The following is a 12276-nucleotide window of genomic DNA, read 5'->3' on the forward strand; positions in this document are numbered from 1 at the left end:
ACTGGAAAGGCAGGAACAGCTTCTCCCCTGGAGCTCCAAAAACCATTGGCCCTGCAGACACCCTGATTTTGACCAAGTGAGGCTGGGCAGGACTTCCGACCTACAGAACAGTTAGAGAATACATTTGTATTTTTCTGTATTTATTTTTTTTGAGACGGAGTCTCGCTCTGTCACCCAGGTTGGAGTGCAGGGGCGCCATGTCGGCTCCCTGCAAGCTCCGCTTCCTGGGTTCATGCCATTCTCCCGCCTCAGCCTCCCAAGTAGCTGGGACTACAGGTGCCCGCCACCACGCCTGCGTAATTTTGTTTTTGTACTTTCAGTAGAGACGGGGTTTCACCGTGTTAGCCAGGATGGTCTCAATCTCCTGACCTTGTGATCTACCTGCCTTGGCCTCCCAAAGTGCTGGGATTATAGGCGTGAGTCACCACGCTCGGACACACTTGCATTTTTAAAAAATAGAGATGGGTTGTGGCCATGTTGGTCTTGAACTCCTGGCCTCAAGCAATCCTCCTGCCTTGGCCTCCCCAAAGTGCTAGGAGTACAGGCGTGACCCTCCGCACTCAGCCTAAATTTGCATTTTTAAGTGACTAAGTTTGAGATAATTTGTTATGGCAGCAGTAGAAAGCTAAGTGATCTTGGAGGTGTTTTTTTTGTTGTTGTTGTTTGTTTGTTTGTTTGTTTTAGGTGGAGTTTCTCTCTTGTTGCCCAGGTTCTCTCTTGGAGTCCCAGAGTGAAGGAGGCAGAACAGGCCCCAGGGCTCAACCCACGCAACACACAGGCATGAGGTGGCCGCCCTCCCATCCCCAGGCCCCCCTCAGCACTCCTCTTAGACTTTATTGACGTTTATTCCCAAAATGTGAGGATAGGCAAACTCAGATAAATGGCACACACGGACCACGTGAACCCTCTCATATTTACCAGATAATAAAATAGTAGCACTGACAAAGGCTCAATAATTTTTTTATTCTTCCCCAGAGACAGGCTCACTCTGTTGCCCAGGCTGGTCTTGAACTCCTGGCCACAGGTGATCCTCCCGCCTTGGCCTCCCAAAGTGTTGAGATAAAAGGCATGAGCCACTGCGCTCGGCCAATCTAATTGTTAAGAATACCTTTTCCTCACTGGCTTGAGCACGGTCCACTTTACTGGGAACAGAATGAAAGTGCAACTCTAATTACAGCCTCTCCGAAGTGCAGTGGCTTGGGAACCTCCCATTCCGGGAGGCGGCCTGCAGAGCCCTCCTCCTAAAGTGTGAGCACAGGGTCAGGGCTCCATCCCAAACAAGCATCTACTTCCTATTTTCTGACTAATTTCGGTCCCCGATAGGGAATCCAGGATCCTGCAGACAGGCAGCGGGTGACAGCAAGCACAAGGGTGCTGGATGACCCTGGAGAGGTCAGGAGAGCCAGCCCTACGGTGCAGGGGAAGAAATCCAGCACAGAGGCCAATAGAGCCAGCTCCAGCCTCTGCCAATAAAACGTATAAACGAGCCCTGGGGGCTAGACGAGCGCCACAGGATCCGCGCTGGCTGCGGGATCCGGCTGGGATCGGGGTGTCGGCTGCGGGACTGGGGCGGGACCGGGGTGTCAGCTATGGGATCGGGGTGCCGGCCGTGGGACAGCGGTGGGACAGGGTGTTAGCTATGGCATAGGGATGCCAGCTGTTGGGCTGGGGTGGGATCGGGGTGCCGGCTGTGGGACTGCGATGGGATCGGGGTGCTGGTTGTGGGACTGGGGTGGCAGCTTAAGGGGTGACCGAGCCCTCCCTCCCCGCCGCTCCCGGATGCCCCTCGCCCTCCACGCTGGGAGCGCCGTGGCTGGCCGAGCCCCCGGCATGTTCCGCGGGAGTCCGCGCACCCTACAGCGTCTTCCTCCACAGCCTCGTGTTCAGGCGTCCGCCCCGCAGGGGAGTCCCGTCCGCGCCCCTTCACCCACAGCAGCGTCCGGGCGAGGGGTGCCCGTACCTGGAGGCCTGAAGGTACCGCCCTGCCGCTCGTGCGCACTGCTCCCTGGCCCCGTCCGTCCACCGACCATCGACCCTCGGCCCCACCGCCCGCGCGGGGCAGGCGACACCCAACTGGGGCCGCGGGGACCAGGAGGAAGCGACGGCGTTAGGAGCCGACAGCGTCGGTCCGCGCACGCGCCCCGGGCCCCGTTGTGCCTTATTTCACGGCCCCGCCTTCCTCCCCGGCAAGCGCCAAATAAGTGTCCGGCCCTCCCAGCCCCGTGCGTGCGCGGCCCCGCTGCCTGCGTCACTAGGAAGCGCGCGCCCGCGCCGCCGCCGCCGCCGCCGCCGCCGCCGAATCCCCAACAAGGAGCGAAGCCCGCGGCCGCCGCCGCCGCCGCCCGCCGCCGCCGCAGCTCCCGACGCCGCCGCCCCCGCCGGGCGCCCGAGTAGGCCCGGCGCGGCCCCAGGTAAGCGGCGCCGGCGCGCCCGCGGCCCCCCCGCGGCGAGGCCTCTCGCTCCGCTCACGCGCCGCCGTCCAGTCAGGGGTCCCTGCGGAGCGTCAGGACGTTACGGCGGGGGGAGGGGAGGGCCGGGGGAGGGGCGGCCGCGCGGGCGGCGGCGTCAGGCGCGACGGCGGCGTCAGGCGGGCGGCGCGGGCGGTGGCGGGCGCGGGCGGCGGCGCTTCCTGCCTCCATCTTGGCGCCGCGGGCGGGCGCGGGCTCGGCTTCCAGCGGCCTGCTCGGTGGACCCAGCCCGGGGGGACCACGCCGCAGGCACCCGCCCCGCAGGGACGCGACCCCCCCGGGGCCATCCCGTAGGCACCCGCCCCGCAGGCGCCCGCCCCGTAGGGACCACCCCACAGGGACGCGACCCGCAGGGACCACCCCACAGGGACCGCCCCCCAGGCACCCGACCCGCAGGGACCACCCCACAGGGACCGCCCCCCAGGCACCCGACCCGCAGGGACGCGACCCCCAGGGGCCATCCCGTAGGCACCCGCCCCGCAGGCACCGACCCAGAGGGTCCATGCCGTAGGCACCCGACCCGCAGGGGCCACCCCACAGGCACCCGACCCGCAGGGACGCGACCCCCAGGGGCCAACCCGTAGGCACCCGCCCCGCAGGCACCGACCCAGAGGGTCCATGCCGTAGGCACCCGACCCGCAGGGACGCGACCCACCCTGAGGGACCACCCCACAGGGACGCGACTCCCAGGAGCCACCCCGCAGACACCCGACCCGCAGGGACGCGATCCACAGGGACCACCCCACTGGGACCCACTCTCAGGGACCCAACCCGCAGGGACCACCCCACAGGGGCCCGCATCGCTGTAGACCCACGGGTGGGATCTGGGTCTGTGTAGACCCATGGTGGTGTGGACCCTGTTGTCAGTCTTGACGTGTTATGTATTTGGTTACTGTATAATTCATGCGTGACTGAGAAGTCGTGACTGACTTTTCTGTTGAACCAGAATTCTCTTTTCTTTGCTAACACTTCAAATACAACAGTTTCAATTACATCAGTGTCAAGATTACTAGTTTAAAAATATTTTCTTGGGCCAGGCCTGATGGCTTACGCCCGTAATCCCACCACTTTGGGAGGCCGAGGTGGGCGGATCACGAGGTCAGGAGTTTGAGACCAGCCTGGCCAGCAGGGTGAAACCGTGTCTCTACTAAAAATACAAAAGTTAGCCGGGCGTGGTGGCGTGCACCTGTAATCCCAGCTACTTGGGAGGCTGAGGCAGGAGAATTGCTTGAACCCAGGAGGCAGAGGTTGCAGTGAGTGGAGATCACCCCACTGCGCTCCAGCCTGGGTGACAGAGCAAGACTGCGTCTCAAAAAATAGTAAATAAATAAAATTTTTTCTCATATCTGATTTACCTCATAATTAATTTGGAAACTCGCTTCACACTAGTGAGGAACCCAAGCCTTGGGATCAAAACTGGGTGGGTCTTGGCTTCAACACAGAAGGGGCTGTGGAGAGGCCAGGTGCAGTGGCTCACAGCTGTAATCCCAGCACGATGGGAGGTCAAGGTGGAGGATCACTGGAAGTCAGGAGTTCTAGAGCAGCTGGCCAAAATGGTGAAACCCCGTCTCTACCAAAAATACAAAAATTAGCCAGGCATAGTGGGCGCCTGTAGTCCCAGCTACTCGGGAGGCTGAGGCAGGAGAATCAGTTCAACCCAGGAGGCAGAAGTTGCAGTGAGCCAAGATTTCGCCTTTGCACTCCATCCTGGGTGACAGAGTGAGACTCCATCTCAAAAAACCAAGGAGCTCTGGAGAAAGGAGGAGGTGCTCGCCCTTGGGAAGGCAGTGGGGCGAGATGCTCTGTAGCGCTTCTGTGTCTAAATAGCATCGTATCAGGGACTTGCACTATTTTCTGTGAGGTAACTTTTGTGCATATTGCTTTGAACCTTTGATATAGTTATCATTGGAGAGACTGGAATTCAGTGTTGTGCATGTATGTACATTGCGTAATCCTCTGCAAAGCCCTGAAGCTGTGACGAGGACCCCTGCCTGTAGTGTGGCTGTTGCCTTTTTGCAGCTTTCTGCTTAAGTGACTTCAGTTGCCCCTGCTGAGCTCACCCTTATGAAAGTAACATCTCCTCAGTGAGAGTTAAACCCCAAGAAGTCAGCACGGGAGATCAGTAGTATTTTTTTTTTTTTTTTTTTTTTTTTTTGAGACGGAGTCTCGCTCTGTCGCCCAGGCTGGAGTGCACTGGCCGGATCTCAGCTCACTGCAAGCTCCGCCTCCCGGGTTTACGCCATTCTCCTGCCTCAGCCTCCCGAGTAGCTGGGACTACAGGCGCCCGCCACCTCGCCCGGCTAAGTTTTTGTATTTTTTTTAGTAGAGACGGGGTTTCACCATGTCAGCCAGGATGGTCTCGATCTCCTGACCTCGTGATCCGCCCGTCTCGGCCTCCCAAAGTGCTGGGATTACAGGCTTGAGCCACCGCGCCCGGCCGTATTTTTTTTTTTTTTGAGACGGAGTCTCGCTCTGTGCCCCAGGCTGGAGTGCAGTGGCTTGATCTCAGCTCACTGCAAGCTCCGCCTCCTGGGTTCATGCCATTCTCCTGCCTCAGCCTCCCAAGTAGCTGGGACTACAGGCGCCCGCCACCTCGCCCAGCTAGTTTTTTGTATTTTTTAGTAGAGACGGGGTTTCACTGCATTAGCCAGGATGGTCTTGATCTCCTGGCCTCGTGATCCGCCCGTCTCGGCCTCCCAAAGTGCTGGGATTACAGGCTTGAGCCACCGCGCCTGGCCTGAGATCAGTAGTATTTTAAGTGAAATTTTTATTTTTTAATTTTAATTTTTATTTATTTATTTATTTTTTTGAGACAGAGTCTCGCTCTGTTGTCCAGGCTGGAGTGCAGTGCTGCAATCTTGGCTTGCTGCAATCTCTGCCTCAGCCTCCCAAGTAGGTGGGACTACAGGCACCTGCCACCATGCCCAGCCAATTTTTTATTTTTTTTTTTGTATTTTTAGCAGAGACGGGGTTTCATCATGTTGGCCAGGTTGGTCTCGAACACCTGACCTCAGGTGGTCCCCCCGCCTTGGCCTTCCAGAATGATGGGATTACAGGCGTGAGCCACCATGCCTGGCCAAATTTTTTAATTAAAAAAAAAAAATTTTTTTTTTTTTTTTTTTTGAGACAGAGTCTTGCTGTGCCCCAGGCTGGAGTGCAGTGGCGCGATCTCAGCTCACTGCAAGCTCCGCCCCGCCGGTTTCACGCCATTCTCCTGCCTCAGCCTCCCAAGTAGCTGGGACTGCAGGCGCCCGCCACCTCACCCGGCTAATTTTCTTGTATTTTTAGTAGAGACGGGGTTTCACCGGGTTAGCCAGCATGGTCTCGATCTCCTGACCTCGTGATCCGCCCATCTCGGCCTCCCAAAGTGCTGGGATTACAGGCTTGAGCCACCGCGCCCGGCCAAAAAAATTTTTTTTTTTGACACAAGGTCTCGCTCTGTCGCCCAGGCTGGAGTGTAGTCGTGCGATCTTGGCTCACTGCAGCCTCTGCCTCCCAGGTTCAAGCAGTTCTCCCACTTCAGCCTCCTGAGTAACTGGGATTACGTGGGCATAGCACCATGCCCAGCTAAGTTTTGCATTTTTAGTAGAGATGAGATTTCACCATCTTGGCCAGGCTGGTCTAACTCCTGACCTCAGGTGATCTGCTTGCCTCGGCCTCCCAAAGTGCTAGGATTACAGGCATGAGCCACTGTGCCTGGCCTAAGTAAAATTTTAAAGTGGCTTTTTTTTTTTTTTTTGTAAGGCAGAGTCTCACTCTGTCACCCAGGCTTGAATGCAGTGGCATGATCTCGGCTCACTGTAACCTCTGCCCAGATTCAAGCGAGTCTCCTGCCTCAGCCTCCCGAGTAGCTGAGATTACAGGCATCTGCCACCATGCCCAGCTAATTTTTGTATTTTTAGTAGAGACAGGGTTTCACCATATTGGTCAGGCTGGTCTTGAACTCCTGACCTCTTGATCCACCTGCCTCGGGCTCCCAAAATGCTAGGATTACAGGCGTGAGCCACTGCGCCCAGCCTAAAGTGGCTTTTTATTCATGTTTGTTTAAAGTTCTTTATTTTGAAGCCTAACTCTACAACACCAAAGTTATCGTAATGAAAAAAGCATTATATTTTAGAAATATGAAGTAAGTCTGTCAATGTAAACGAACTCATCATTGTAACTTTTCTGGCTAAAAAGCTTCTGAAGACAGTCTTCAGAGACCCTGATGCCCTAACGGGAAATGTGCCCACCAGCAGCTGGAGGGGTTCGCCTGTGAGCCCCCTTTCCCCTTAGGCGCTCTGTCCCCTAGATGGCCGCCATTGAAATCGAGTGACAGGAAACGGCTCATCATGTTCCAGGACGTTCTTAATTTGTGAAATGTTTTCCCTCATTTAAACAATACATTTTCCTTTCATCACTCATTTTTGATACCCTCCTGAAACAGGAAACGGGGAATATTTTCTTGTCCCTTGCACTTAGTCCTTTGTGCTTGTGTTTAGACGTGTTCGCGTTCATGTGGAACCCTAACTGGTGTTCTTTGGGCTCTGGGTGCTGCCTCTTCTTACCCCAGACTTACCGCAGCCCTGCCCACCACTCATCGCCTGCCACACTCACTGCTCTCCCAGGCCGGGCTGGCGTCAGTGACGCCTGCAGGGTCTTTGCTGCTGGTGGGACCCAGCTCCCCGCGGTTTCTTTTTGCTTCCTTTTCTTTGAGAATGGGTCTTGCCTTCATGGTGTTTAACCACCATCCCCTCTGTTCAGATCACCTACATTTCTTGCTTCCTTGGATCTCTGGTCAAGGGTTACTTCAGAGACTGGCTGCCATTTGCGATTGGTGGCCCAGGAAGTTGTAGCTCTTTCTTTTTTTCTTTTCTTTTCTTTTTTTTTTTTTTATTGAGACAGAGTCTCGCTCTGTTGCTCAGGCTGGAGTGCAGGCGCAATCTTGGCTCACTGCAACCTCCGCCTCCCGGATTCAAGCAATTTTCTTGCCTCAGCCTCCTGAGTAGCTGGGATTACAGGTGTGCGCCACCACACCCGGCTAATTTTTGTATTTTTAGTAGAGACGGGGTTTCACCGTGTTGGTCAGGCTGGTCTCTAACTCCTGACCTTGTGATCCACCTGCCTTGGCCTCCCAAAGTGCTGGGATTACAGGCGTGAGCCACCGCGCCCGGCCGGAAGTTGTAGCTCTTTCTTTTCTCCCCTTTATCTTGCCTGTGGCCCTTTACCTTGGAGTTGTGTGGAGACCCTTGCCCGGTTAGGAAGAAGTAGAGCCCCCCGCACCGGTCCAGTGCATACTCAGACAAAAGGCAGCCTGTGGAATGGAGGAAAAGAAGCTAGGTGGACTGAGGACCTTTTGTTCTCCTGCAGACTTCCTCTCCCTAAGACGTTCAGAAAAACGTTCACATGCTAGAAAATGTAGGTTGAGTGTGATTTAGCAAGAACCTTGAGTCCTGAAGGCACATTTTGTGATTGATTGTTCAGTTTGGGTGAGTTAGTTCTGGCATTGAAGGCATAATTGCAGAGGCCTGGCTGGGCTGTGAATGCCTCCCCTTAGTGAGTGCAGGGCCAGATTCTCTGCAGGGGACCACTGTGTGCCAGGGTGGGGTGGACCCACTCCTGTCCTTAGACACACTTGTTTGTTACAGTCCTGGGGGCAGGTGATGTTATTTTTATATTAATGATAATTTTAAAAGTTCTGGAAATTTTTATCTTTTCTTTTCTTTCTTTTTTTGTGACAGCGTCTTGATCTGTTGCCCAGGCTGGAGTGCAGTGGCACAACGATGGCTCACTGCAGCCTTGACCTCCTAGACTTAAGCGATCCTCCTGCCTCAGCCTCCAGAGTAGCTGCGACTACAGGCGTGCACACCACCATGCCTAGCTATTTTTTTATTATTTATTTAGTAGAGATGGGGTGTTGCTGTGTTGCCCAGGCTGGTCTCAAAACTCCCGAGCTCAAGCAGTCCTCCTACCTTGGTCTCCCAAAGTGCTGGGATTGCGAGTGTGAGACACCATGCCTGGCCGTGAACATTTTTCTTTCTTTAAAAAGTTTTTATGTTCTGTACTTTCTTTTTTTTTTTTTTTTTTTCTTGAGACGGAGTCTCGCTCTGTCACCCAGGCTGGAGTGCAGTGGCTGGATCTCAGCTCACTGCAAGCTCCGCCTCCCGGGTTTACACCGTTCTCCTGCCTCAGCCTCCCGAGTAGCTGGGACTACAGGCGCCCGCCACCTCGCCCGGCTAGTTTTTTGTATTTTTTAGTAGAGACGGGGTTTCACCGTGTTAGCCAGGATGGTCTCGATCTCCTGACTTCGTGATCCGCCCTTCTCGGCCTCCCAAAGTGCTGGGATTACAGGCTTGAGCCACCGTGCCCGGCTATTCTGTACTTTCTAGTCTATATCTAATCCTAATAAGTCATTCTGTTACAGTAGCATTACAATTTTTTTATTACGGTAAAATATACATAACATAATATTTACCATTTTAACTTTTTTTTTTTTTTTGAGATAGAATTTTGCTCTTGTTGCCCAGGCTGGAGTGCAGTGGCGTGATCTCGGCTCATTGCAACCTCTGCCTCCTGGGTTCAAGCAATTCTCCTGCCTCAGGTTCCCGAGGAGCTAGGACTACAGGTGCCTGCCACCATGCCTGGCTATTGTTTAGTATTTTTAGTAGAGATGGCATTTCACTGTGTTGGCCAGCATGGTCTTGAACTCCTGACCTCAGGTGATCCACCCGCCTCAACCTCCCAGAGTGCTGGGATTACAGGCATGAGCCACCTAGCCCAGCCCCATTTTAACCTTTTTTTTTTTTTTTTTGAGATGGAGTCTTGCTCTGTTGCCCAGGCTGGAGTATGGTGGCATGATCTCAGCTCACTACAAGCTCCACCTCCCGGGTTCTCACCATTCTCCTGCCTCAGCCTCCCGAGTAGCTGGGACTACAGGCGCCCCGCACCATGCCTGGCTAATTTTTTTTGTATTTTTAGTAGAGACGAGGTTTTACCATGTTAGCCAGGATAGTCTCGGTCTCCTGACCTCGTGATCCACCCGCCTCGGCCTCCCAAAATGCTGGGATTACAGGCGTGAGCCATTGTGCCTGGCCCATTTTAACCATTTTAAAATGTGTGATTCAGCACCATTCAGAACCCCCACAGTGATTGTGCAGCCGTCACCACTGTGCATTTCCAGAACTTTTCATCATCCCAAACAGAAATTCTGTACTTATTAAAGAGCAACTCCCTATACTCCCTCCCCCAGCCCCAGGTCACTTCTATTCTACTTACTTTCTTTTTCGTTTTTTGAGAGAGTTCTCACTCTGTCGCCCAGGCTGGAGTGCAGTGGTGCGATCTCAGCTCACTGCAAGCTCCGCCTCCCGGGTTCACGCCATTCTCCTATCTCAGCCTCCCGAGTAGCTGGGACTACAGGTGCCCGCCACCACGCCCAGCTAATTTTTTTTTTTTTTTGTATTTTAGTAGAGATGGGGTTTCACTGTGTTAGCCAGGATGGTCTCGATTACCTGACCTCGTGATCCGCCCGCCTCATCCTCCCAAAGTGCTGGGATTACAGGTGGGAGCCACCGCGCCTGGCCGGTTGTTGTAGTTTTTAATTTTCACATTTGCATTTGGTTATAACTCCTGTTTCTGTACCAAGATTTTCTTTCCACTTGGCTGAGAATGTTTGCTTTACTCTTGGAGCTGGTCCGATAGCACCTGAGAGTCTCTGTGAGTCCTGCGTTCACCTCAGAGCCAGCTTCTCTTGTGGGTTTATTCCTTTGAGAATCAATCAGACTACCCTTTGCCAGGTAGTTTGATCGTGTTTTGGATGCTTTGACTACTATGCTATGGACTCTGGGTCTTGTTTAAGTTTCACAGAGAATGTAGATTTTTTTTATAGCGAGAAATCGACCTGGTTAGGTTCAGGCTGCAAATTTTGCACCCCGTTCCTGTGTCTGTGTTCTTAGGCCAGTTTAGTTTAGAGACTTTCCAGTGCACTGTGGATCTGCCCCATGTGCGCCATTGGGGCCCATCTGAGACCTGGGCAGTGGTCTATCCTGTAGGTCAGTTTTCTTCCCTTTGCCCTTTAGGGTGAGGACCATGTAGAGACTGTCTTGGGATGACCCGGGTGCTCACACACAGCTGTGTGCCATCCTCTCTGTTCCCCTTTCCTCTCATCGCCTCCCCCACACTCTGACTCCTGGCTCCTTGGCCTCTGGCTAGAAACCAGGGCTTTCGTGTTCCCTGTGCTGGGTGGAGGATGGAGACTGAGAGGACAACAGGGAGGCCCCACGCTCTTGGGCCACCACTCCTTTAGTCAGGAGGAAGATTCCCTTCTCTCCAAGCTTTTTGGGCCTGCCAAGACTGCCGCTGTCACAGGGTTTTACCAGGGGTTGGACTTGCTGAAGGCAAAACCAGCAAAGACAAAATAATAATAATTTTAGAACCCAGGGCAGGCCGGGCACGGTGGCTCACACCTGCCATCCCAGCACTTTGGGAGGTCGAGGTGAGTGGATCACGTGAGGTCAAGAGTTTGAGACCAGCCTGGGCAACATGGTGAAACCTGTAATCCCAGCTATTCGAGAGGCTGAGGTGGGAGAATTGCTTGAACCTAGGAGGCAGAGCTTGCAGTGAGCCGAAATCGCGCCACTGTACTCCAGTCTGGGTGACAGAGCGAGACTCCATCTCAAAAAAAAACCCCAAAAAACAAACAAATCCCAGGGCATTTCCCTCCTCTCTGTCTCGAATGGGTTTCCCTTCCCATTCCACAGGCCAGAGAGGACTTCTTGGAGTGCTTTCTGCACCTGAAACTCAGCTCAGGGCTTGGGGCTGGCTTTGAGTTCAGGCCAGGAGAGACGGAAGAACTGGCAAGCCGGGGACCTGCGTCCAGGGAAGTTGCTTGGAATTCCAGGCCCCTCCTGTCCTCCTGCTCTGAGCCCCACATGGAGGGAGTGGCTCTGTGCCTTCTGCCCGAGGGTTTCGGCTCATCCCGTGGGAAAGATGGGTGGAGTGCACTTACACCGCCCTTGGAACCAGAGACCGGAGTAGCCCTTCTGTTGCCTCTCGTTTTTGTCAGGAAGTAGCCGTCTGGGACTCAAGGATGGGTCTTTGAAGCTGATGAGAGATGCCTTTGTGAGTGCTGTGTTGTGCGGATGTGGAGATGACTCCAGCCCTGTGCCCTGCCTTGCTTCCTCCAGGACTCGGGACCCTGGAGGACTGACGCTGCTGGCCTGGGCGTCCCTCTCTGCTGAGCCATGGCGACTCCCGACGTGAGTGTGCACATGGAGGAGGTGGTGGTGGTGACAACTCCGGACACTGCGGTGGATGGCAGCAGCGTGGAGGGGGTGAAGACCGTGTTGGTGACGACCAATTTGGCCCCTCACGGGTAAGCTCAGGCCTCAGTGCCATTGGGGCTGATGGGGGCTTGGGTTAGGCTGTCCTTGGCTCAGCTGGCATTAACGTAGTAAGGGGCAAGTGTCAGGATTTTCCTAGTTCCAGTTCTTCTGAGACTGGACTTAAATTGTGTGTGTAAGTAGAGAGTGAAGAAAAGCAGAAATGGCCCGGGAACCAGAAGACCCAGCTGCAGCTCTGGGGAGGCCTCCCTTACCCGCACGGCCACGTGGCTCCACGTCCTGAAAGGCCGTGACTTCTCGTGTGAGAGGGAGCCGTAGGGATGACAGAGAGCTGGCCTTTCAGAAATGAAGAGCCAGTGATTTTCTTGACAGTCTTCATGAAACTGTGAGTGTTTTCTTCCTCATCTCTGTACCAGATGTCCGAATCAAATGTTAGTTGGCAAAAGTGCTAACATTTGCCCAAACTGCCGGCTTTGTTTTGCTGCCTGTAG

General features: G+C 54.4%; 1 protein-coding gene and 1 long non-coding RNA gene across 3 annotated transcripts in view; one reads left to right on the forward strand and one right to left on the reverse strand.

The window, feature by feature from the left end:
* Window positions 1-943: 943 nt before the first annotated feature.
* Window positions 944-2215, reverse strand: LOC126929792 (uncharacterized). The gene is made up of 2 exons (XR_007717265.1): window positions 1961-2215; window positions 944-1463 (listed from the first exon to the last, which is right to left on the reverse strand). It is a non-coding gene; the product is annotated as an uncharacterized LOC126929792 (long non-coding RNA).
* A 35-nt stretch (window positions 2216-2250) lies between these two features.
* The window catches only part of GMEB2 (glucocorticoid modulatory element binding protein 2), a 37934-nt gene continuing 27908 nt past the window's right edge, over window positions 2251-12276 (forward strand). For both annotated transcript variants that reach the window (XM_050746462.1, XM_050746463.1), the window contains exons 1-2: window positions 2251-2411; window positions 11630-11817. In XM_050746462.1, coding sequence (XP_050602419.1) covers window positions 11687-11817 — 131 coding nt within the window. In that variant the 5' untranslated portion in view covers window positions 2251-2411; window positions 11630-11686. The remainder of the gene's footprint in view (window positions 2412-11629; window positions 11818-12276) is intronic.

Source organism: Macaca thibetana, chromosome 10 (genome assembly GCF_024542745.1).
Source record: "Macaca thibetana thibetana isolate TM-01 chromosome 10, ASM2454274v1, whole genome shotgun sequence".
Lineage (NCBI taxonomy): Eukaryota > Metazoa > Chordata > Mammalia > Primates > Cercopithecidae > Macaca > Macaca thibetana.